Source organism: Micromys minutus (assembly GCF_963924665.1).
Source record: "Micromys minutus genome assembly, chromosome: 20".
Classification (NCBI taxonomy): Eukaryota; Metazoa; Chordata; class Mammalia; order Rodentia; family Muridae; genus Micromys; species Micromys minutus.
Genome location: NC_137955.1, coordinates 22212529 through 22239038, shown reverse-complemented (window position 1 = coordinate 22239038; position 26510 = coordinate 22212529). Strand labels below are relative to the sequence as shown.

At 42.8% G+C, this 26510-nt stretch overlaps 1 protein-coding gene across 1 annotated transcript in view; it reads right to left on the bottom strand.

The window, feature by feature from the left end:
- Positions 1 to 10625, bottom strand: part of PRKAA1 (protein kinase AMP-activated catalytic subunit alpha 1) — a gene marked incomplete at its 5' end in the record, with an annotated part of 35310 nt that extends 24685 nt beyond the window's left edge. Inside the window, one exon of the mRNA XM_080933650.1 lies at positions 10499 to 10625. Coding sequence (XP_080789776.1) covers positions 10499 to 10625 — 127 coding nt within the window. The remainder of the gene's footprint in view (positions 1 to 10498) is intronic.
- Between the last annotated feature and the right edge of the window lie 15885 nt (positions 10626 to 26510).

The window sequence follows — 26510 nt, the reverse complement described above, 5'->3', positions numbered from 1 at the left end:
TCTACAGGGCACCGAGGCACACAAAGACACAACTTATCCACAAGTACACGGCTAGTGAGTGGCACAGCCAAAAGCTCAACTCAGGCTGGGTTAAAAAACGTGATGCTCCCTCCGGGAGAGAAAAGGTAACAACACTGTTTGGACATTTAGAATTCTTTCTTTTCTGCATTATTATTGTGTGCACGGTCTCTGTGTGTGAGCGTGGGGACCCTAGTGCTAAGCTTCAGGAGTCAGTAAGTTGCTTCCATCAAGGCCAGAGGGATGGAAGTCGGGAACAGTGAGCTTGCACTGCACAGCTGAAGAGATAACTCGGGAGTTAGGAGCTCATAATGCTTCTGCAAAGGATCTGAGTCCAGTTTCCAGCACCCACAACAGGTTTTTCCCAGCACCTATGCTGGGTTGCATGACTACCAGTAACTGCAGCCCCAGAGAGACCCAAGACTTCAGGCGACAGCACCCACAAGTACAAACCCACACACAGACCTACACACGTGTACACGAATTAAAAGTAATAAAATAGCCAGGCATGTAATGCCCACTTCAGTCCCAGCACTCAGAAGACAAGGCAGGTGGATCTCTGAGTTCAAGGCCTCCTGGTCCACAGAATGAAACCTTATCTCAAAGACTGATGATGATAGTAAAATTAACCTTTAAAAAAAGATAAATCAGAACAGAAGTTTCGTAGTATAATGCATGGGTACACATCCTTCTACTAAAACTTATAAAAGTTGAACATGTCAGAAACAAATTTGAAAATAATAGATTGAATTTTTCCATACGTAAAAAAAGAAAGTCACTCTGAAATTTCTCTTTCATTATAACTTTGGCATCTAGAGGGTGCAGTCAGAGCCAGGATGCCTGCCAGCCAGCCTAGCTGAAATAGTAAGTAAGCTTCAGGTTCAGTAGGGGACCTTGGCCAACAGAGAGCAATAGAGGAAAACATCTGACACTCAAGTCTGTGTCACAAATAAATAATAAAACATGAAACGGTGAGAGTCTGGCGAACCGAAATCCATGTCAACCTGGAACCTCAGAATGTTATCTTACTTATAAACAGTTCTTTAAAAATAGAATTAGTAGGGACTGGAGAGATAACTTAGTGGTTAAGAACACTGACTGCTCTTCCAGAGGTCCTGCGTTCAATTCCAGCAATCACATGGTGGCTCACAACCATCTGTAATGGGATCCAGTGCCCTCTTCTGGTGTGTCTGACGACAGCTACAGTGTACTCATACACAAAATAAAAAAATTTTAAAAACAGAATTAGTAAAGAGTCTCAAAATGGTATGATGGCAGATTCAGGGTGAGTACAATTATCTAAGGACTTGCTGTCTTATGAGGAGCACGGAAACAGGAGACTAGCCATACGGCAGCAGCAGAGAGTGGAGTTATGCTTCCACAAGTCAGGCAAAACCAGGAATAACCAGAGGCTAGGGGCAAGGGACACAAGCTGCACTGACATTCAGAAGGAACACAGCCTTGGGGGACCCCAGTTTTCCCTCCTCTGACCTCCAGATTGTAAAAGAACTCTCTTTTGTTTAAAGCCACCAATCTTTAGTGCTGCTCTTGTAACCCTAGCAAGGTAGTGGCGTGCTTATTGATTTAAAAAGCCAGTATTCTAGAAGAGCCAGATTGGGAGGTCAAGGCCAAACCAAGCTATAAGACACGAGGAGGACAGATAGATAGCTCAGCAGTTCAGAGCACAAAATGCTCCTCTATATAGTAAGCATACAACCATGTTACTCCAGCTCCAGCAGGATCCAACACCTTTGACCTTCACAGGCACCTTCAGCCAAATGCATATCAACAAACACATACACAAACATAATTTAAGAAATAATAAGATTTTAAAATAGCACTAATAACAATGGTCATGTTTAAAAAGGCTTTCTACACTGGATTATATAATTCCAAGGTTTCAAAAAATATAGTATTCACGAGGACAGGGACACAAATGTCCATCTTAAGTAAAAACATACAACATGCCTGCCTACGATTCTTCACTGGGAGCTGTTTTGCTCACAGGTCTTCCTATAACTAATGAATGACCCTGTTTTGCTTTTGAGGTTAAGGTGCATCCTTCACGGCCTATCAGGAGTCACCTTCCACAGCCCCTTTTCTGGTGTTCTACGTACTTCCTATTGTCTGGAAAACTCATACAGTTAACGTACTGGAACTGAGACTCTCAAGTCACATTGTTCAAGCATAAGGCATACTGTACTTTATGTACAATAATATATCTATACAATATGTGGAGGACTGAAGCCTCCAGAGAGATTTCCCAAACCTAGAAATAGATGTACATTCTCCCTTCTATAGACCAACAAGGCTCTGAAAAATTCTGATTTAAAAAAAAAAAAAAAAACATAGTATTTCTTTGGGTGTTTTGAATGTTTGGTTCTTGGTGGAAAGTTTGGGAAGGATTAGTAGATATGGTTTTGTTGGTGAAGGTGTGTCACTGGGGTGGGCTTTAAGGTTCCAAAAGCCCATAACTGGCCCAGTGTGTCTGTCTGTCTCTGTACTCCCCAACCCCCTGCCTTACCTCCTGCTTATAAATCAAATATAAGCTCTCAGCTACTGCTCCAGTGCCCTGCCTCCCTGCCTGCTGCCATACACCCCACCAAGATGGCCGTGGACTCATCCTCTAAAGCTCAATAAAAGACTTGCTTTTATTAGTTGCCTTGGTATCTGACAGTGACTAGACAGTAACTAAGCCACTCCTACTTCCCCATCCCTTCCACTAAGGCACTTGCTCTGGGCGTGAGTGAGCATCACACCCCTGGAAGGAAGAAAAGAAGCATTTTCCCTCCTGTTTGTTCTCATTTTACCCCTTCAGGGTTCATCAGTGAGAACAAAACTCTAAAGGGATGGCAGCAGATTATTCTGCCCCTCAGTAGACTTCAACTCGCACACTGGGTAGCCAAGTGTGACATAGGTCCTTCTGCACTTACTTTGACTGGCTTTGATCCCTAGAGCTGGCTGGTTAGCTACACAAGCCAAAGGTGTGAGCTCTGACTTAAGGTAAGAGACCCTGAAAACATAGATAGATAGATAGATAGATAGATAGATAGATAGATAGATAGATAGATAGATAGATAGATAGATAGATCGATAGGTAGGTAGGTAGGTAGGTAAATAGATAGATAAATAGATAGATAGATAGATAGATAGATAGATAGATAGATAAGGTAGGTAGGTAGACAGACAGACAGACAGACAGACAGATATAATAAAAACAAGGTCTCAACCCTGATGATCATAAACTATTTTCTCTTTCAGCATAGGCCTTATCTCAGCTGGGCATGTCATTAATCCCAGCACTCAGAAGCAAATCGATGTAGTGCAGAGTTCAAGGTTACCTTTTTCTGCAGAGAATTCCTGGACAGCCAGCCCTACCGCAGAGAAACCCTGTCGCAAAAATCAAATTAACAGGGCTGGAGAGATGGCTCAGTGATTAAGAGCACTCACTGCTCTTCCAGAGGTCCTGAGTTCAAATCCCAGCAACCATATGGTGGCTCACAACCATCTGTAATGAGATCTGATACCCTCTTCTGGTGTGTCTAAAGACAGCTACAGTGAACTTATATATAATATAAATAAATCTCTTTTTAAAAAATCAAATAAACAAACAAGTCTCCATATTATCTCCTTCCATTTACCTATCCTTCCCTCTTCCTTCTTCCCAGTTATGTTGGTCATTTGTTACAATGTTTGGTTATTTAAAGCTATGGTTACAATGTTGCCACTGTTAACCTATAGAAACAGAAATGTTTGCTTTGAACATGATTGGCAACATTAACCTTTCAGCAGTGTAACACTTTTAAAACATAGTATCTCAGGCCTTAAGACATGTCTTCAAAGTCTGTTATTTTAAGGATGCAGAAATTGCGTACTCTTAGGGTGAATACTTTGTCAAGGCATAGATAGCTATTCTGATCAAGTTCTACTGCGCTTCTACTGCTAAGTCTTTCAACCTATCCACTCTTTCCCACCAACCACATGCAATGAGAAGGGGGAAGGGAATGGCATCGTATCAGAATCAAAACTGTTTTTCTCAAAACTGGGCTAAAGATTCCCTATTGAGCAAACTTAGGTGGAGTCATAGTAATTGCTGTGCCCCAGAATTGCTGCTCCCTTCAGTCGGTGAGTGTAATAAAAGGACTTTGCCAAGAGTATATATTCCCTAAGGGGCCTGCCCTTTATCAAAGCTTAAGTGGCATTTTTCAGACTGTTACTATGTTTTCAACAGTTGCTTTTAACCAAATTGCAACACCGGCATTCGCCATATCTACGAGGTCCACCTCCCAAGAGCAGCAGGTTAATCCAACTAAAGATGAGCCAACTACAAACTCACATTCTCTCTACCTTGGACTCTGTTTAACTACAAAACATTGTCAACAAATGATCTAATCATATACATAATGCTAGGTGTAACAAGATCCCATTTTTAAAGAAAGGATTTTAACAGGCTAGAGATGCCACAGAGACAGAAATAGCCCCTGGAAGCATTCTAGCTGCCTAACCATTTCCGTTGCCTTTCTAAAATTAGAAGAAAATTCCACTAATAAAAGTGTAAGGAAATAGCTTAATCCTATTGAGAGGGGCAGCTTAGAGGATTTCAAAACACACAAGGGCTGGTGAGAGAACACGGAGCTGCTCGGTAAGGCAGCAGACTCCAAGCCTGATAACCTGAGTTCACGCCTCAACAACCAGATGGTAGAAGCAAAGAAACACACACAATAAAAAGGTAAAGTTGTTTTAATTAAAAATCATACAAAATATTCAAATACCAGCAGTTTAAGCAGCACAGACATATGTGAAGTCTTAGATGATGCCTCCCAGAGCATTTCTTCATCTCTCCCTAGAGGTGACCACTAACTGATTACAGTGTCCCTCTCCCACACACTAACTTATTTTTATTATGTACATATAAATCCAAAAAAAATACAGCAACACCTCATCTTTTTCATAAAATTTAGGTACTTGAAATTGACCATGGAAGGTTGAAGAGATGGCTCAGTGATCAGGAGCACTAGATACTCTTCCAGAGGTCCTGAGTTCAATTCCCAGCAACCACATGGTAGATCACAACCATCTGTAATGGGATCCGATGCCTTCCTCTGATTCGCATTCACACATAAATAATAATAATAATAATAACGATAATGGTAGTAATAAAAAGTCTTTTTTTTAATGGCTATGGCACACACACAAAAGAACGAAGCATGCTCAACAGTACAGCATCCTTGGCTACCTAGTCTGGAGCAAAGATCACAGCAGTTTCATGTATATCTACATAGAGACACTGTATAAAGAGTAGTAAGAATAGATATATTTGCCTCTGCCTTTTATACATAAACTGTAGGTAGCTATACATGACCTGTTGCTCTTAAAAGTATTTATGAAAAACTCTTCTCTAAATTACATAACATTCTTTACTTCTCCTCCTAAATGTTTACAAAATATTTCACTGTATGGAGAAAATAATTTAACTGTTTGCCTACTGGAGAAATTACTTTCAGGGAGATGGATTAGTATGTAATGGCTCTTAAAGATCTGACTCAGATCCTGGGGACCATGTGATAGAAAGAACTCTAGAAAGAAAGGATTCACTCCCAAGTTTTCCTCTGACTCTGTGTGTGTGTGTGTGTGTGTGTGTGTGTGTGTGTGTGTGTGTGTGTGTGGCTATCTGTCTGTCTATCTGTCTATCTCTCTGTGTATCTGTCTGCCTCTCTCTGTGTCTGTCTCTCCCTCCCTCCTCCTCTCTCTCTCTCTCTCTCTCTTTCTGTGTGTATGTGTGTGCACACATGTGTACATGTGTGTATAAAGTTACTTCTAAACTTTTTGTAATTATTGTCATTTTATGAGGCAAGATCTCATGCAGCCCAAGCTGATCTTGAACTTGTTATATAGCAGAGGCCACGTTCAACTTCTACTCTTCCTGCCTGCCTGTCTCCAAAGTACTGAGTTTACAGGTGTGTGCTACCACACCCAATTAGTTCTAAGCTTCTATGTTACATGTATGGTGCAGAATAATGCAATGTTCCAAGCACATGCATATGTACAGAATAAATTTCCACAAATTCAACTGTTAGGGTAACTTTAGTACATATGCCCACTACAGGTCATATTATTTTATACTGACATTAGACATGTGTCTTGTAATCCATACAAATATCAGACTGTACATATTCTTCTACAACGTGAACTTGTATTTCTGTTTTTAGAAACAGAGTCTCACATAGCCCCAGCAAGACACTAAGTCACTATCTCATCAAGAATAGCCTTACATTCTAACCCTCACGCCTATATCTCTCCAATGTTAAGATTACAAGCATGCACTACCATGCCTGTTCCTGGTTTTAGTATTTTGAGACAGTCTCACTAAATAGCTTAGGCTGTCCAGGAACTCCTAATGTAGCCCAGGTTGGCCTCAAATTTTCAACCTTCCTCTCTTGGCCTCCTGAAGTGCTGAAATTACAAGTATGTCCTACCATGCCCTTGCTCTACAATCAACCTTTAATGCCTAACTTTACTTCCTAAAGAATCACTCATGCTACATATGTGACATATGTATATGTACATATTAGATGTAGGGTTTTTATATTGATGTAGTGTGTGTTTGTGTGTCTGTTCACAAAACACAAGAAAAGGGAATAAGATCCCATTACAGATGATTGTGAGCCACTGTGTGGTTGCTGGGAATTGAACTCAGGACCTCTGGAAGAGCTGTCAGTGCTCTTAACCTCTGAGCCACCTCTCCAGCTCCCCCACCCCTTTTTTAACTTAAGGACGTGTTCCTGATTCATTCAAAGAGAAGATTATCTATTTGCCTGAAATAATGGTTTAATGTAGAAATGCTCACCAACTTAACATGTTCTATGTAGAAGTGACTTGACAGCCATGTTGCTGTACTATTGCAGTGACAGGACTGTTCCCCATGCTTCCGTAACCATTGCTGGGAGGTGGGAGACAACAGGCAACGGTGTAGAGAGTGACACCTTAACAAACCCAGCAAAGGAAAAGGTATCTTGGGAATAATAATTCAAGCACAACCCCAACCCCTAGTTTTCTGCTCAAACTTTCCCTCCAAATGCCATCATTAAGTAACTCAACTATTTGCATTACTAGTCATTTCCTAACAAGACAACCACTATTCACTTAGCCCCAAAATCAAATTCCTAGGACTGGGGATGTGGTTCAGTTGGTAGAGCGTTTGGCTAGCAAGAATGAAGCCCTGGGTTTGGTCCTTAACTTTATACAAAACCAGGCATAGTAGCACATAGTCTGGCAATCCCAGCACTGGGAAGGATCAGAAGTCCAGAGCTGTTCTCAGTTACATAGTGAGTTTGAAACAATCTGAAGAAATGAGACCCTATCTCAACAACAACAGCAACAACAACAACAAAAACCACACTTAAATCCTTTGGAAGCAGTATCAGCTTTTCTGTTAGATTCTCTTATGTTAAATTTACCAACATGCATAATACTTGAAAAATGTAATCTACATTTTCTCAATTAGAATTTAAGGCTAGGGTGATGGTGGGACATACCATTAGAGCCAGGCAGAGGCAGGTAGATCTTTGAGTGCAAATGCAGCCTGGTCTACAGAGTGAGTTCCAGGATAGCCAGGGCTATACAGAGAAACCCTGATTCAAAAAAATAATGGATGGATGGATGGATGGATGGATGGACAGACAGACAGACAGATACACAGATACATAGATATATGCATAAAATTTATGGTTGATGCAATTATCTCTAGGAATTCTTAGGGGGCTAGAGAGGTGGCTCAGTGGTTAAGAGTACGGGCTGTTCTTCCAGAGGATCCAGGTTCAATTCCCAGGACCCAAGTGGCAGCTCACAACTGTCTTTGACTCTAGTTCCAGGGGATCTGGCACCTTCACACAGACAGACATGCAGGCAAACACCAATGCACATAAAGTAAAAATAATTTAAAAAAAAAAAAAAAGAGTTCTTGTCAATTTCCAATGTGACCATATGCAGTGGTAATTTTTACCCACTCTCTGTGCTCTCCTGCCTCCCACTTCCCTACCTAACGGCACTCATTCTTTATAGTGTCCCTACAGAAAGAGCAAGCACACATTGCTCTGCACTGTGGCCAGGTACTAAAAAAAAGAAAATGCCCCTCCCCATACACACATCCAAACCTGGGCCACATTCCATCATTTGTGATGGTTTGTATATGCACAACCCAGGGAGTGGCACTATTAGAACGTGTGGCCTTGTTGGAGTAGGTGTGTCACTGTGGGTGTGGCTTTAAGACCCTCATTCTAGCTGCCTGGAGGCCAGTAATCTGCTAGCAGCCTTCAGTTGAAGATTAGCACTCTCAGCAACTCCTGCACTTTGCTGCCTGGAGGCTGCCATGTTGCTACCTTGATGATAATGGACTGAACCTCTGAACCTGTAAGCCAGCCCCAATTAAATGTTGTCCTTAGAAGAGGTGTGTTGGTTGTAGTCTGTTCACAGCAGTAAAACCCTGACTAAGACAGTCATGCTATCCCTTCCTGATGAATAAACTAAATGGCATATGGCAGCCCAGCCGTCCCTTAGTAAGGAGAGGATCATAGCAAAAATCATGGTTTCTATTACTAATGTCAAAAAAGAGAGAGAGAGAGAGCATCCCAACCGGTTAACAGTTTTAGAATAAACTGGCTGGATATTTAGACCCACATCAACTAACAAGGTCAAGGACAAGTTTATTTATAAGCATGAATATAACCTCTGACTCATACTGGCCCTGTGTTTGAGGAGGTTTCTGACTGACAGTATAGTATTTCAAGAGCAGACTGTGTGGGTGGGTAGACAAGTGAAGGTTAGGGAAAAGCAGAGTCACTGGCAAGGAGATTCGAGTCACTGCTACTTCACAGGTAGCCCAGAACTGAAAACAAGCTCTTCCGGCTGTCCTTTCTGCTGATCCACTCTGGTCTGTGTCAAAGACGCCTTCTGAGTCCAAGCCTGCCTTACCACTTCAACCAGAGCCTTAATCAGCATTTCTTACCAGCACTTGTCAACTGAAAAGCACTCTATAATGACAAACAAGGAGCATGCCTAGTGAAAGGTAAACAAAGCGCTGGCCTGTTACACCAGCTACTTAGGAAGACACAAAGAATGACAAGTTCAAAGCCAGCCTGGACAGCATTGTAACACTCTCTCAAAATAAGTGTATGCATGCATAAAAAGAGACAAGGCAAAACCCTGAAAGTGTTCGAAAACACCCTACTCACTACCCGAGCTCCTGCCCTAGACCACACCTGCTCCCCTCTCACACTGTCTGGCTGACTGATTTTTCTTAGGAAGGTTTATGCTTTTGCTCCCCCGAGAGTTGCACAGCAACTTTCAGTTCTAGGACTAGGAAAGGGCAAGAGAAGGAAGGGTTTCTCTGCTCCTCCTGGGAGAACAGAGCTCAGTTAGCTTGCTGTGTAATCTGACAAACTTTTCATTTCAATCAAAGATCTACAAAGAGCTTACCATTCGCAAGTCATGGTCTATTATGTCCCCCAAACCAATGAGTGAATTATTTCTTATCAACTCCAAACTTCCTTCCTCTAAATACTTAATAGCAGGCTTAAATATTTTAAAGGGGAAAAAAGTCTACCTCACAAAGGTTGTGATAAGAAATTTCCTCGCCACAGATGGTGGGCTCGAGGGCAAATCACAGAATGCTTGTGATTTTCCTAAGGCAGGGGATTCTACCAAAACAAACAAAAAGTCCAAAAGATGGGCAGTGAATTACTAAAATATAAATATATTTGAGAATAAACGGAAACTGTATCTATAAGCTAATAAATACCACCTAGGGCCAACATATGCCCTACCTACCAGGTATGGCTCTCAGAAACCGCAAAACTTCCGAAAACGGAAACACTTTAGCGTCTGCATCCAACTGTAAACCATGCATAGGAAACACAGCGCCAGTTTGCATGCATATCCATCAAAAGTCCTGACGGAGATCAATAGTCCTTACAAGGGCATTATTATTTCTGAAAGGCATCACCAACAGCTACATTACTTTTGGAAGAACACGTTTCCATTCAGGAAACTGAAGAAGCGCTTAAGCCTACAACCTCCTAAAAGCGAGGCGGCAGCGACAACTCCGAGGACCGCCAGGGCGCGATGGGCTGGCTTTTCGCCAAGGGCGCACAGGGGATCAGGAGAAGAGAAGAGACCCCCCTCGTCCGCGCCGGGCGCCCCCCGCGCGCACACTGCCCAACTCCCTCGCCTGGGAAAGTTGCTCCCGCAGCCATCCCCGCCCCTCGGGCGCCGCGCCGTCGCCATGGCGACAGCCCCCCACCCCACCGCGGCGGACCCCACCGCTCCGCAGCCCGCGGCGGCCTCGGGCTCCGTTCCCAGCGCCGCCCGGACCGGGGATACGGAGCCCAGACACCCGGAAGGCGGGCGAGGGGGAGGATGCAGAGTGCGAAAAGGCGCGGCCGCCCGCCGTTCGCGGGGTCCGCGCTGGCCCGGGCGTCCTCACCCTTCACTTTCCCGAAGGTGCCGACGCCCAGCGTGTCCCCGAGGATGTAGTGGCCGATCTTCACCCGCCCGTCGTGCTTCTGCTTCTCGGCCGTCGCCATCTTTCTCCAGGAACTGAGTCTGCGCATGGCGCCGCGGGAGGGGGCGGAGGGGGCGGGCAGGGCCGCGCCGGGGGCGGGCGGGCGCCGAGGGGGTGGGGACCCGGGCGCGCCGCGGTGGGGCGCAGTCGCCGGCCGCCGCCCGCGCAGGCCCCGCAGTCCCCGCAGCCGGCCGCCGAGCGCACTCGCTCCCCCTGGCGGGCTAGGCGGCGGGGCGGCGGGAGCGGCGCCGGTACCCGCCTCGGCGCCCCTCATCCCTCTGCGCGCGCCTGCCCACCTGCGCGCGGGAGGGCTTCCCCTGCAGCAGGGCGGGACGCCGTCTCCCCGAGTTGCCACTCGAGGGTCTGCATGGGAGGGGACAGCGCCCCTGTCATTCCCAGGAGGAGGGTGTGCACTCTTTGCGCGGCTTGCTTTGAAACAAGACAGGGGACACCGCCCTCCCCTTGTCTTCTAATCTTGACTTTCATCTCACCTCCGTGTCTCCTGGAAGACAAGGGTGTTTTCACTTGCACTTTTAATACTTCCCACTGCTTTAAAAAACAAAAAACAAACAAACAAACAAACAAACAAACAAAAAAAAACCAGAACTCTGAGCCAGCAAATTACCATTGGACACCCCACAGCTCAAGCAGCCTACAGGGTCTTCCTAGGAAATGTGCTACCTTCAAATTTCCCCTGTGGAATGTGTGTGTGTTATGTGTATTCCGGAAAGAGAAGTGTTATTCCGAATTTACGGTGTATAGAAATGAATATTTTTATATTTTCAATAAAATGCACATTTTCAGTGCACTAAAAAAGAGTATGTTGTTTGTATAAATGGAGCCATAACGTATCACCAAAAAGGCATGTTTATTTGTAATAGGATTTTGAAGTGAATCTATCACTCAGTTCTAACAATAGGCAAAATCAAGTGCATATATATCATAAATATATATAAAAATATGCCATCTTTCGGTTTTGCAGTTTGAATTTCTATGATTGTCAATGGAGAAAAAGGTCAGTCTTCAAGGTGGTGGGTTTTTTATTTGTTTGTTTGTTTGTTTTGGTTTTTTTAAGAGACTAGAAATGTCATTTTTCTTTGGGACGAAAGTTACCAACTCTACTAGTTTTCCCATCTTCTGGCTTATAACATCAAAACAATGTAACATTAAACACTTTGTTCCAAAAAAAGCTCTTGGGGGGAAAGAAATCCACTTTAAGCTTAGAACAGTGGTTCTCAACCTTCTTAATGCTATACTACCCTTTGGTGCAGTCTCTCTGTTGTGGTGAACCCTTTCCCACCATAAAATTATTTTCAATGCTACTTTCTAACTTTTTTTTGCTACTTTTATGAATCACAATGTAAATACCTGTATTTTCTGTGATCTAAGAGGGTTGATCAGACCCACAGGTTGAGAAGGAATTTCTTATCAGAGAATGATAACTGAGAGTAGTCAAGGATAATCAACTCCGTATTTTGCAAGGATTACTATAAGGCAGGAATAGCTCTGGATTCTCTTAAGGAGGGGGAAACCCTTTAAATTCTCTTACCCCATGAGCTGGCATTTTAAATTACTTCACACCTGCATCGTGGATAAGATTTATCCCAGGAAGGTTCTACTGTTTATTTTAATCTACGAGAAATAAGTAGTCTCAGACTGGAGCTCGTTTGGTGGACTGCTGGCCTGGCATGGGCTAAGCCCTAGGTTTGATCCCCAGTAGCATGTAAAAGTATGCATGATAGCGCACGCCTGCAATCACCACTCTGGAGATTATCGCCAGGGAGATCAGATGTTCAAGGTCACCCTCTGTTACCTAAGGACATTGGGGCAGGTTTGAACTGCATGGGATAACACAAACTAAGGCAGGATAGATGGCTCAATAGTCACAGGCACACACTGTCAAACCTAAAGACCTGAATTTGAACCCTAGAACCCACAAGGCTGAAGGTGACAATGGACTCCTACAATTCACATGCACACATTAAGTAAAGGCTTAAAAAGGGGGAGAGATCACAAAATGGTCCAGTTACATCAACAGGATGGTGCCAAGGAGCAAAAGGAAGCTGAGTTTTGTGAAACCACTTGCCAATTTTTCCTGAACCCATGAAGCCTTGAGACTCTACTACACCATCAAGCAAGGAGGCACGCTTGTTTGACTCCAACACTCCTGGACAGAAGCAGATGTATCTCTGTGAGTTCCGGGACTACATGGAGAGCTCCAGGCCATTAGGACTGACACTGTCTCAGAGGAAAAGCTGTCTGCTAGGAACTTTGGATTTAGGTTTTGGTTTTAGGTTTGGTTTAATTTTTGTTTTGTTTTTGTTGTTGTTGTTGTTTGGTTTTTTTGCAAAATGTTATTATTAGATATAATTATACTTAACACATAGAGTGCAAAGTCTCGAAAATCCTAGGATCAAAATAAAATACTCTGAGAAAGTATAAAAACAAATGCTTGCCACACGTCTTTCACTTTCCTCCAAAGCATCTTAAGTTAATTTGACACTTTGATTTGCCTTTCCATAGTCTCAGTTAGAAAATGAATCAAAAAAATCATACATTTTAAAATTTGTAATTCAATAACATTTTGTTGTTAAGCCTGTTTAAGTAAGATACTTAATTTAAAATAAATTGATAAATGTATCCTGGCATTATTTTCACTTTTAGATTATTGCTTTTTTTGCTGAAACACAGTCTCATGTTTCATTTTTATTTTCATTTATCTTTTATTTTAATCTAATTTTATGTTCATTCTTAGTTTGGCTTTTTGAAAGATATATTTATTTCTGTTTTATACGCATTGGCGTTTTGCCTGCATGTGTGTCTGTAAGAGAGTACCAGATCCTCTGGAACTGGAGCTATAGACAGTTGTGAGCTGCCATGAAGATGTTGGTGATTGAACATTGAAGAATGGTCAGTACTCTTAACCCCTGAGCCATCTCTCCAGACCCTACTGTTCTTCTTAAAGGACTTCAATAAAGCCTACATTTTCTAATTGTGTAGGAAGCCTGAAATAGTAAGTCAAACCGTTGGGCAGGAACTTGGAGATTGTCTTATCTACTGACCACAGACCAGGCTTAAGAAGCTTTAGAAACTCGGGGTTTTGAAGGTTTTGTTTGGAGGGACTTTGCTGTTGCTGGGGTTCTCTGTGTGTGTGTGTTGTTTTATTTTGAGTTAAAACTTGCATCCAACTAAGTGTCTGAAATAGTAAATAAGCCTTCTATAACTCCTTGCCTCTTTCCTTTCTGTCTTAAAAACCGTGCTAGAACCTTCATCTACCTTCCTTCCATTCATTCTTTCGCCGATTCATCTCCAAACCTTCACTTTCTTTAAATGCTTTGCAATTTCAGTCGTTATGAAAACTGGCAGTTTTCAATGATATGAAAAGGCATGGTCCCTACAGTTGAAGAAGGTGAACAGTATAATATTCTACTGAGGGAGGTCTTCGTATCTCCCTGCCTTCAGCCATGATGGATTGTGCCACATAGTTCAACAGTCTTCCAGCTTGGAGGAAAAGATAAGGTAGCCTGTGGCTAACACTCAGCCTGTAAATTTTAACTCCAGCCCATTTCAGCAAAGCATACTGCAGTATACAAAAGCAGGAATTACGTAGAAGTAAGTGGCTTGAGTCTACTGGACTTTAAGAGAAGATGCTATAAATTGTAAGCCTGCTTTAGTACTATGGCATTTATTAACTCAGGTGGCATGGGTCCTGATGAAAACACACAGGGATGACCCACCTGTGGAGGAACACAGACTGACAGCTTACTCTACTCTAACTCTCTAACCCATTGGTGCTTCTAAGACATCCTGTCTCTTCCTGGTCTTAAGCACTCTATAGTTAATAAACTTATAGTTAATAACTTAATAAATATTAAGACTCTGTAGTCTGTTGCTTTTTATATTACCTCAGTGTCTGTCCGTGACTGTGGCAGCTGAGGCAGAATAGTAAGACAGGAAAAAGGACCAGGAGATGGCTTCCTGGATAAGGGCATTAGTGACCCAAGCCTGATAAAACAAGTTTGATAAAAAGCAGGATGCGTCTGTCTGAGAGATGGATCCCTATTAAAAAGTACTTATTGTCTGTCAGAGTAGACAGTCAGCTAACCACCAGCATCCATCCCTCTCTGCTAATTGTGGACACAATGTAACCAGCTACCTGGTGCTCCAGCTTCCTTGCCTTCAAGGCATAGTAGACTGTACCTGCAACAGGAGAGACAAAATAAACTCTTCCTTAAGTGCCTTGTCTTGGGTATTTTGTCTCGACAATGAGAAAAATCACTAAGGCTGTTTTCTTGTTTTGATGTCAGATAAGCCACAGGATGTCTCACTGTGTTTAGATATTACTGACTAAAGGTGTGTATGCTCAAAGTTTATCTGTGGAAATTTTACCTTTAGTGTGATTATAATTTGAGGGACAATTAAGTCATGAGGGTAAATACCACAGTAATAGGATAGATGCCTATAAAGCCCACAGAGGGCCCTCATTCCTCCATGTAGGGTGACTACACAGTCTAACCGGCTACTTTTTAGCAGTGGGTCCTTACCAGAACTTGGATCTTAGACCTCTAGCCTCCAGAACAGTAAAAGATAAACTTCTGTTCATAAGCAACCTGATCTAGTGGTATTTGCTTATAAAGGTGTTTATTTGTATTTGTATTTGTTTTTTTTTTAAGCAATACTCATTTTTCTCCCTGCATCAAACATCTTTGACCAGATTCTTTAGCATATGCCAACTGGTGCGTTATAAGTTAATTCAATGTTTCCCAACTTATTTTTGAAAATGGTATCAGATCTCATAAGTTAAAAGATCAATTTCATTGGACCCTCCCTGATCAGTTGCCAATCATACAACTCGGGTTATGACTTGTATTTCTGTACATAGGGTCACAGCCTACAACCCCTTTCTCTAGTTGTTAGTTTTCTACAGCTAACCTAAGAAAACAGTTTACTTACCAGTTAATTATAAACCATATCACCAAAGAGCCATTCAGATGCAAGAGACAGATAAGGCAAAGAATTCAGGAAAAGATACCCAAGCCTGCCCCTGGCATACTGCCACTGGGGAAACCATAAATGTTCAGCAATCCGAACCATGTGGTTTTACATTCTTGTGGAGTCTTTATTACATAGGCAGGAGTGATGGGTTCAACTGCCCTCTCTTTGTGATCCACAGAGGCTGGGAGTAGAGGGATAGTGTCAGTTTTCTGATTATAGGGCTGGTTCCTTTGGTCAGCATGCTCCATCTTTAGGTTCTACCAAAATCTCTTTATTAGAACAAAAAAAGGGGAGGGGAGATTGCAGAGGTGGCAGGTGCTTTGTCAGGAATAGTATTGAAAATGCAAATTTCAGACAAAAGATTTGTCTGGTGCCTTTTTATAGAGAGGTGTTAAAAGCTGTGAGCCAGGAACTAAGCACAAATAGCAAATGCCTCCTGTTCACCATTGCAGCAGCCCAAACCACAGGGCTGGCTGCGCCTCCTTAGTCTTCTCTCAGCTGGGGTGCTTTCTCAGGCATTTCCCAGTTCTGCCATTCTTGCCAGTGTTGCGCTACCTTGGTATGTTTTAGAATATCTCACTGAAATGCATCGGGTGCTTCCCTATAGCTAATCTGCTGGAAATCTTGGAGGAACGTGTTTGCTTCATCACACACGTTAAAGTCACATCCTGTCACCAGATTTATCCTTTTAACCTTGACCTTGGTTACCTGGCTTTGTCACGCTTCCCTCTTACAAAATTACTGTTTCCTCTTTCCAATGTCTAGAAGAAAAACATTAATTAAAGTCCATACTTAAGAACTGGAAATAGGGCTGGAGAGATGACTCAGTGGTTAAGAGCACTGACTGAGCATGACTGACTCCAGACAGAGGTCATGGGTTCAAATCCCAGCAACCACATGGTGGCTCACAATCATCCGTAATGAGATCTGATGCCTTCTTCTGGTGAGTCTGAAGACAGCATCTCTCCAGCCCTATGTTTCCAGTTTTTTTTTTTTTTTTAAGATTTATATATTTATAGTATATACAGTATACTTATATATAATAAATAAATCTATAAAAAACTGAAAACATAGGGCTGGAGAGATGGTTCATTGAATAATTGGATAAGAAAGACATATTGGTCTTCCACAGGATCCAACACTCATAGCAGGGTGGATGCTCAGTGATTAAGAGCATTTGATGCTCTTTCAGAAGACTTGAATTCAGGACTCAGCACCTTCACCAGGTTGCTCAGACCTGTACCTGTACTGCAGTTTCAAGGAATTTGATGCCCTCTTCTACCTTGGAGAGCACCTGAGTATGTTCATGCACAAACACACACACACACACACACACACACACACACTAAAATAAAGTTTTTAAAATTGGAGCTGTGTACTTTTTCTTTTAGTGTCCACTAAGCATTTTGGAGGCTGGATTACAGAAAGAGTAGATTGTCATCCCATCATTATATAAACTGTTTTGGAATTCTTCGTCTCCTCCCTCCCATTTACTCACCTACTCAAGCAAGCGCTCTACTGACCCGTAATCCAAGCACAGTCCCACTATGAGGCCTTGGCTGGCCTTGAACCCAGTTTGTACCCCAGTGTAGTGGTTTAAATGGGAATGGCCCTCAGAAGCTCATATTTTTGAATACTTACTGCGCATAGTGGAACTATTTGGGAAGGAATAGGAGGTGTGGCCTTGTTGCAGTAGGTGTGTCACTGAGCGTGGGCTTCAGGCTTTCAAAAGCTCACATGCTGGCCTGCTGCCATTCTCCCCAACATGGTGGCCACAAACTCTAGCCCTCCAGAGCCATGGTTCCTCAAAGTAAATGCTGTCTTTTATAAGTTGTTTGGTTATGATGTTTGGTCACAGCAATGGAGAAGTAACTAAGACAACCAAGCTGGCCTTGATATGACCGTGATCCTCCTGCCTCTGCTTCCTAGTCCCAGTATGATACTCATTCATTACCATACCTGCCTAGTTATTTATTGAAAACAGTGTGAATTAATGGCTATTTAAATCTAATATTATTTTTGTTGCCCAAATTGTTTCAACTTCATTGGAGACTTTTATATTTTTTTATATCCTTCACCAATGTAGTTTTAATAGTTTCACACTTCTTTGCTCTCTGCTGTTCCAGGTTGCTTCAAACTCATTTTTTTTCTTTTTTCTTTTTTTTTTTTTCTTGTAGTTCTTGCAAATGGCTTAGAATCATCCATTTCTTGGAGAGCCTTAGCTTCTTCTTTTGCAGACTGGTATTTGGTATGGTGCATAATCATTGCCACTAGACCCTCTTAGCTAAAAGAACAGGGAAATAGGCATATAATAGGCATATTAATTCATAAATCTATCCATATCTCAAAATAGTCTATGCAGGGAACCATTGTCTTCAGACATGAAGGCAGCTTGCTGTTCCCAAACTATTATAAACTAGGTAACTTACAAGCATCAAAAGTTCATTGTTCACAGTTCAGGATTTGAAGTCCAGGATCAAAACACCAGCACATTCACTGTGTGGCAAGAGCCCATTTCCTGACTCTTGGTTGATGACTTACTGCTGTTGTGTCACATGGTGGAACTGCTAAGAGCTCTCTGGACTTCTACAGAGCGGGGATACCATTCTTAAGGGTGTCATTCTAATGACCCAGCCACTCCCTCCAAATCTCCACATCACTGGTCATGAGACTTCAACATGTAAATTTTAGAGAGACCCAAATAGTCAGCCTATACAACATCATTGCTTACTTACTTTTTAAAAAAGGTTTATTTATTGATTATATATCCATACACTGTCGCTGTCTTTCAGACACACCAGAAGCGGGCATCAGGTCTCATTACAGATGGTTGTGGGCCACCATGTGGTTGCTGGGATTTGAACTCAGGACCTCTGGAAGAGCAGTCAGTGCTCTTAACCACTAAGCTATCTCTCCAGCCCCATTACTTTTCTTCTGTTGTAACAAAATACCCCAACAAAAAGAAACTTATGGAAGAACAGTTCTTTGGCCTACGGTTCCAGGGGAAGAGAGTATTCTACGGCAGAGACAACATAGCAACAGGCAAGGAAGTCATGGCGAAGGGAACAGGAAACTCCCGTGTTTCATCATTGGCACATAAGAAGCAAAACAGAATAGGAAGTGGGGCCGGGCTACAAAGAAACCTCAAGGTCCGCCCTAAATCATATAATTCCACTAGCTAGGTTCCAGCTCCTAATGTTTTCCTAGCCTTCCAAAACTGACACTAATGGGAATCAAGTGTTCGAACGTAGGAGCCTATGAGGGACATTTCTCGTTCAAAGACCACCGTCATCTGTTGGGTTTGATCGGCTGCTATGGATTCAAATGCTAAATTCTGTATCCCAACATCTGGGTGCCCCAAGATGAGCAGGTTCTCCTACACTAGCCTATGTTGTGTAAGCCTTGCCACCCACTTATCCCTGATTGGTTAATAAAAGTTGCCAACAGCCTATAGCAAGACAGAAACTAGGTGTAGGTGTACTTGGGGCAAAGGTTCCCAGGCTTAGGCTCTCAGGTAGGGACCATGGAGAGAGAGAGGAGAAGGAAAAGAAACTCAGTTCACCATTGGAAATATGACTATAAGACTAGTCTGAAGCAGGACCAGTGCAAACGACATATATGGCAAGTGATATGTTGGGGCTGAAGGCACGAAAGCAGAGAAAAATAGCTTAGGGGTTGATATCTGCCCAGCCCCAGTGCTTTACAGCGTGTTATACTTCTAAAGGTCTCCGTGCCTTTCCTTTGGGAAATCGCTGGTGAAAAAGGAACTACCACCATATTAACTTCCAGCATTAGTTCTTAACTTCAGAATATTTAAATCATATTCCATTTGCCTCCCAAATACGACGCCTATCCATTGCAATCTAACTGACTTATTACCAATGGCGTAACTTTGATAAAAGTTACATTAAATATCTCTTCCAAGAAAAAAATATTCTAAGGGTCTGAAAAACGACAGTTTGCTTCCTGCTGTTGTGATTAACGCCTTGATCAACTGGGGACGGAAGGAGTCTGTTTAGTTTCTACTTCCGGGACACAAGCCATCATTGAGAGAAGTCGGGACAGAGAGTCAGTCAGGAACTGAAGCAGACCCCACGAAGAATACTCAATTGTCTCACTTTCTAGCTTATTCTATGGCTTACGGCTTATGCTTACCTAGCTTATGTTTGTTTGTTTTTTGTTTTTGTTTGTTTTGGCACAGCCCAGGACTACCTATCCAGAGATGGTACTGTCCCCTGTGACCGAGCCCTCTTGCATCATTTACTAATCAAGAGAATCTCCCCACATACATATGCACAGGCGGACTTGATATGGGTAGTTCCTCAATTAAAGTTGTACCAAGTTAACGATAAAAGTTACCTGCTAACCCGGACAGTTCACCCCTTATCAACTTGACATGCAAACACATCCCTTTAAGGCAGAACCTTTCCTTTCTTGTTTGTACCCAAGATATCTTGTTAGTATAATAATATGAAACACAGTTCTGTTTCTAAAGTCCCACAGTCTTTACACTTCTCATCAGTTTAAAGTTTAGATAAGCCTCTTATCTGTGGACTCCTATAAAAATAAAGAGGTAAATATTCTGTCTTCCCAAAAGAAAGAACCAGGGCCTAATAATAGCAACCACACCTTATTGAAACCCAAATCTAGAAGTGCAATGCAAGTCTTGTCTGTCAGTGTCTGCCATCTTAGACTCCCCCATGACCCGTGGGCTCCAAGAAGCTTGGACAACCCCATTTCTCCAGCATTGCCATGGCGGCACACACAGCTTGTCCTGTGCACTAACCTGGCTGAAGTTCACATGTTCTGCTTTCCTTGGCAGGTGCCCCACAGTCTTGGCAGAGCCCATATTTTCTATGGTCTCCAAGGCAACTGAGGCTGAACTTTCATCACTGGCCTCTCCTGGACTCGCCCCAGCAACTCCATCCCTACAAACAGCACCTCATGAGAGATTCTTATACATTTCCATGTTTGGCTGCCAGTTTGACCCATAGCTTTGACTCACTTGGACTGTAGTGTCTGTGCTGACCCTGAGGAAATACTTCACAGAAGATTTTACCTCAATGATGCTGATCTCTTACTAACAAGAGGTGATTTTTCAGCTCCACCTGCGCAGCATCCATTGTCCAAGTAAAGTACGTAACTCTGATACTGGTAGCTGCTTCTTTACTTAGCAGCCTTTGAGCAAATAGTCCCTGTACGCATGTTATTGTGCACTGCGTAAAGATTATCCTTGTTTTAGTTTTAGTTTTTAGATTTATTTCATGTATGAGTAAACGGAAACTATCTTCAAACACACCAGAAGAGGGCATTGGATCTTATTACCGATGGTTGTGAGCCACCATGTGATTGCTGGGAACTGGACTCAGGACCTTGGGAAGAGCAGTCAATGCTCTTAACCACTAAACCATCCAGCCCTGACGACCCTTGTTTTATTCAAATGCTGATTTCTCTGCTCCCATATCTGGTTGCAATCCTTATGCTTTGAATCTCCTGTTTCTACGGAGTATAAACATCACTCCCCAATTATTCTCTGACTGGACAATAAAGCTGACTGGCCAATGGTGGTGCTGGAGAGAATAGGGCTGGACTTCCTCCCAGCCAGTGGGAGGGATGAAGGACAGTAAACTAGGTGGGGATTCATCACTGGAGAGAGAGTCCAGGAGATACCTGGAGTCCAAAGAGCCAGATCAGTCCTAAAATGCAAGTATCACAGGACTTTGACTATGAAGTAGCCAGATTGGAGAATTAAAATGGGGTGATATTGCTCAGTTGTTGTGTCCTTAAAGCTTCTTGAATGAGTATAATAGCTCAGTTTCAATGATGTGGGTGCTAGCCTGGTTAAGGGGAAAACTGCAACAAATACATTATAAGCAGCCACTGGCAAGTCCAGAAAGAGTTTTCATTTTCCTCTGAAATTCACAAGCCTAGTGTACATTGTCTATATGGTCCTCAACATTCTTATCTTCCAAGCTCCCTCACAAACAGCCCATTACTCCCTGAGCAGTCAATGGCTTTTCCAGGTCAAGATTCTAAATGTTTTTATACCATCACCACCATCACCACCACCATTACCACCATCACCACCACTGCAACCACCACCATTACCACCACCACCACCATCCTCACCACCATGACTACCACCACCACCATCACCACCACCATCACCACCATGACCACCACCACCACCATCACCACCACCATCACCACCACCACCACCATCACCACCACCATCACCACTACCACCACCATCACCACTACCACCACAATCACCACTACCACCACCACCACTACCACCACCACCACTACCACCACCACCACCATCACCACCACCATCACCACCACCACCACCATCACCACCACCATCACCACTACCACCACCATCACCACTACCACCACAATCACCACTACCACCACCACCACTACCACCACCACCACCACCACCACCACCACTACCACCCAACAAATAACATGGTCAGTTCCGTCAATCAACACTCCACTCTTACTTTCCTGTTGTTTTAATAATATACCCTGACAAAATCAACTTAAAGAAGAAAGGGTTTGATTTGAATTACAGTACCATCCTGATGGGGAAGGCATGGCAACAGGTGGGAAAGGAATGGTGGCAAGATTATACATCTTTAAATCCTGCCCCAGTGATGGACTTTCTCCAGCAATGCTCCACCTCCTAAAGGTTCCATAACCCTCCCAGAAAGCCACCAACTGTGGGTCAGGTATTAAAATGCATGAGATATGTTTCTAACTAACATATATAGTATTGTAGTTCGGGTTTCTTTTGCTGCATCAAAAGCACGATGATCAAAAAGCAAGTTAGGAAAAGGTTTATTTGGTTTACACTTCCAGATCATAGTCCAACACTGGAGAAAGTCAGGACAGGAACTCAAGCAGGGCAGGAACCTGGAGGCAGGAGCTGATGCAGCCATGGAGGGTGCTGCTTACTGGCTTGCTTCCCATGGGTGGCCCAACCTGCCTTGGAGAACTCAAGATTACCAGCCCAGCGAGGGAGCCACCCACAATGGGCTGAGGTCTTCCCCATCAATCACTAATTGAGAAAATGCCTTACAGCTGGATCTCATGAAGGCATTTCCTCAATCGAGACTCCTTCCTCTCTGATGACTCCAACTTGTGTCAAGTTTACACACACAAAACCAGCCTCTACACATAGTTTTGATTTCATCTGTAACTCACACAGTTTGTATAAAAAACAAAATAAAATCCTCCTAAATAGGTAAAGATTTGATTTTCCAGCAGGAACATTCTTCTCATTTAGTATTCACACATAGAAACCTAACTCCCAATGATACCTTTGTGTGGTGATTAGGCCTCAAGTCCCCAGACAGCTACTTTTTTCTTTTGTTATGTGAGACCAACAAGGTGCCTTTTTTTTTTTTTTGAAGTAGTAAACTCTTATCAGCACCATGCTTCCCGGCTCTTGGCTTTTTCAGCCTGTGCAATGCCAGCAATACGTTCCTCCTGTCTGCAAAATGCACTGTGTGTTTGGCAGCACTCTTGAGAGGAACAGAACCTACAGAATGTGCATGAACATATTGTAAAAGGCCACAGTACTAGGCTGCTTTTGAGGATGGGGCTGGGTAGTCAGAAGTGGCTGTCTGCATTCCAGAGAGTAAGAGAACTGGGAAGTTCCTAGTCTGTGAGGAAGTTCTACTCTGTCACTGAAGGCCTCGAGATGCCTGGAGAGTTTTGGTATTGATTCCATGTAGGAAAGTCAAGGAACCTGAAGTCTGGTCTCAGCAGATGATGCCAGCGATACTGATAGATGCACTTGCTTAGAAAGCAGAGGAAGCGGCAGGCACTCACTGCTTTTCCCCCATATAACTAGGCCTCCCGCACAGGGGTGCTGTCCCACTCAACCGTGTCTTAGAAGCACCTAGACCAGCACAAAGCTCTGTGTGCAGCTCCTAAGGGATTCTGAATCCTGTCAAGTCAACAAGACCAACTCCCACACAGACAAAACTTGGTTTCAGGGGTGTGAGTGGAAAAAAACATTTGTAATCAGTGGACAGAATTATGAACTTAACTTTCACATTTTCTTGTATTATCAACTTTTTAATTACTGCAGTAAAACACCACAATGAAAGTAGTTTATAGAAGAGTTTATTTGGGGCTTGTGGTTCCAGAGGGCTTTAGTCCCTAACATTAGAGTAGAGGTGGCCAGCAGCAGCAAACGGACATGCAGCTGAAGAGCAGCTGAGAGGTCACATCTTTAACTACAGACAGGAAGTGAGAGAGCTAGGTCAAAATGAAGAATGGACTTCTTAGGTGACAAGGGAATGAACAAAGGACTGACATACATCCAGAAAAGCTGGGGTCACATGGGATGTACTTGCTCTGATGGACCCTTGCCAACTATGTCAAAACTCAGAACCTTGGTGAGTTTATTTATTTTTAAAACTTATTTAATTTATTTTTAAATATTATAGTTATCATATAATTATATAATGTAGTATGTTTTAATTATATACTTAAAATATATATTATCTTCTCCCTCAAAATTCTCCCACATACTCCTCCTTGCTTTTTAAAAAATTTATAGCCTTTGAAAAATATTAATTGTTGTTACATGCATATTCATATACAGGTATATATAAACACATATGTACATACATAAATATATGTAAATCACATATGTATGCATATATGTATATACACATATATACATATTTACTATGCATATACATGTATATGTGTGTGGCGGTTTGAATATACTTTGCCAATGAAAAGTGGCACTATTAGAAGGTGTGGCCTTATTAGAGGAGGTGTAGCCTTGTTAGAGGAAGTGTGTCACTGTAGGGGTGGGCTTTGAGGCTCCTAAGCTGAAACTCCACCCAGTGGGGAAGAGAGATTCATTCTGCTACTGAATTCCTTGGATGAAGATGTAGAACTCTTAGCTCCTCCAGCACCATGTCTTCCTGGACCATGCTGTGATTCCTAACATAAGGAACTGAACCTCAGGACCTATAATCCAGTCCCAATTAAATGTTGTTCTTTGTAAGAGTTGCCTTGGTCATGGTGTCTCCTTCTAGCAATGGAAACCCTAAGACAATGTATATGTACATATATTTGTGCATGTATATTACATATGTGTGTGTATATTCTGAAATACATAAATATACTCTGCTCAGTCTGTATAATGTTACTTGTATGTATGTTTGCATTGTATTTGGTATTAGATGATCAACTGGTGTGCTCTTTCCTGGTGAAGACTATTTTTCTCACTCTGAGCATTCCTTTGTTGCCTTTGTGCAGGGTTGAGGCCTTTTGGGCTTTTCTTCTTCCAAATTATAGTGTCTATTGTTGTCCAGATTCAGCTCAGGCTTAATCAGTCATGTTGGTGAGACTCTACCTGTACAGCTTCTGACATTAATAGGAGACACACTCTCACAGTAAACTCCCTGGTCCTCTGGTTCTTGCAACCCTCCTGCCCCTTTTCTGCAATGATCCCTGAGCCTTAAGTGCAGGAGTTGTGTTGTAGATACATCAGCCGGTACTGGGCTCCACAACTCTGCATTATGATTTTATAATGGTCCCCATCTGTTGCAAAGAAAAGTTTCCTTCACATAGTGTGAAAAGAACTCTTGTCTGGATATGAGGAACAACATTTAGGATGCTTTTAGAGATTGCTCAGTAAGTTTAATATCTACCGTACCAGTAGAGGAGTTAGCTGATGTCCATCAACTTCCCTCTAGGGATGCAATCTCAGGTTTATAGACATTTGGGAGGAAGCAAAATTAGCAGTCTCTAAGATTTTTCAGTGTGTGCCACCCTACCTGGCTTATTCTCTGCTTGCCTGTTTGTTTGTTTATTTTTTGACAAGTATATTGAAGTAAAATTGACATGCAGCAAAATTCACCTCTTAGTTGTAGGATTCGGTGAGTTTAAGAAAATCATATTTGGATGTCTGACTAAAAGCACTGTGACTAGAGAGTACTTTCATCACTCAGCCAAGTCCTCTTTTCAAAACAGTTCTGTTGTTACAGACTTGCCGCTTTCAAATGTCTTTTCTTTTAGCATAAGCTTAGAAAGTGTGTAACAGTTTCTACTGAAATTGAAACATTCTATCCTATAGGTATGCTCCTTAACCAGAAAGGCAAACAGTATTAAATAGCTTCCGGCTTCTCAGAAGAGAAGGGGAAGGAGCGATGAGGAGGTCTGTGTGAGGAAGAACTAGGAGGGAGGTTGATAGGACCGTAAGTGAATTAATTAATGGAAAGAGAAAAAAGAAAGAAAAAAGCTTCAGGAAGTCCAAGAAACTGGCCAGATTCACTTGCTCCTTCCCTGCCAGAGTAAGCTTTAAAGCTGAGAATCCCTCAGGCAGGCTTCAAAGACTTCTCTCAGACAAGCCAAACTACAAAGACTCTGAGACTCTATCCGCTGCCTGGGAGAGGCAGAAAGTATTTGAGTGGCTTGGAAAAGGGCTAGAGCCAAGTCACTTGGAATCAACAGCTCTCCATCCTAGTGAGCTGCTTGTGTGCTATGCAGTATGCTCCAAGTCCCCGCTTCTGTGAGCTGTCTCCCATGCAGGAGTGGGTGATGCAACCGCGTTTGAATCATTTCTGCTCCTATGCTCCAGTGAGTAACTCCTCACCCATACTCCTGTAAGTAACCCACATAAAGCTCACAAAGTTGAACTTTGGTGGTGTCACTCCCGACTTTGGTCTGCAGTGGGCTCTCTATTTGGGGACAGTAGTCATGGGTGTAGCATCTCCCCAGGACAAGTTTTGTTATACAACATACTTGGTGCAAGAACAGGCCCAGGACAGAACCAAAGATGAGTTGGGAAGAAGTGAGCGCATGGTCCTGGGTTCGCAGCTGAGGCTGGGAGGAATGGGGAGCATCCACACGGAGGTAATTCTGATACAACCATCTTTGCCTGTGTGCTGATCTGCCTTTGTGCTGT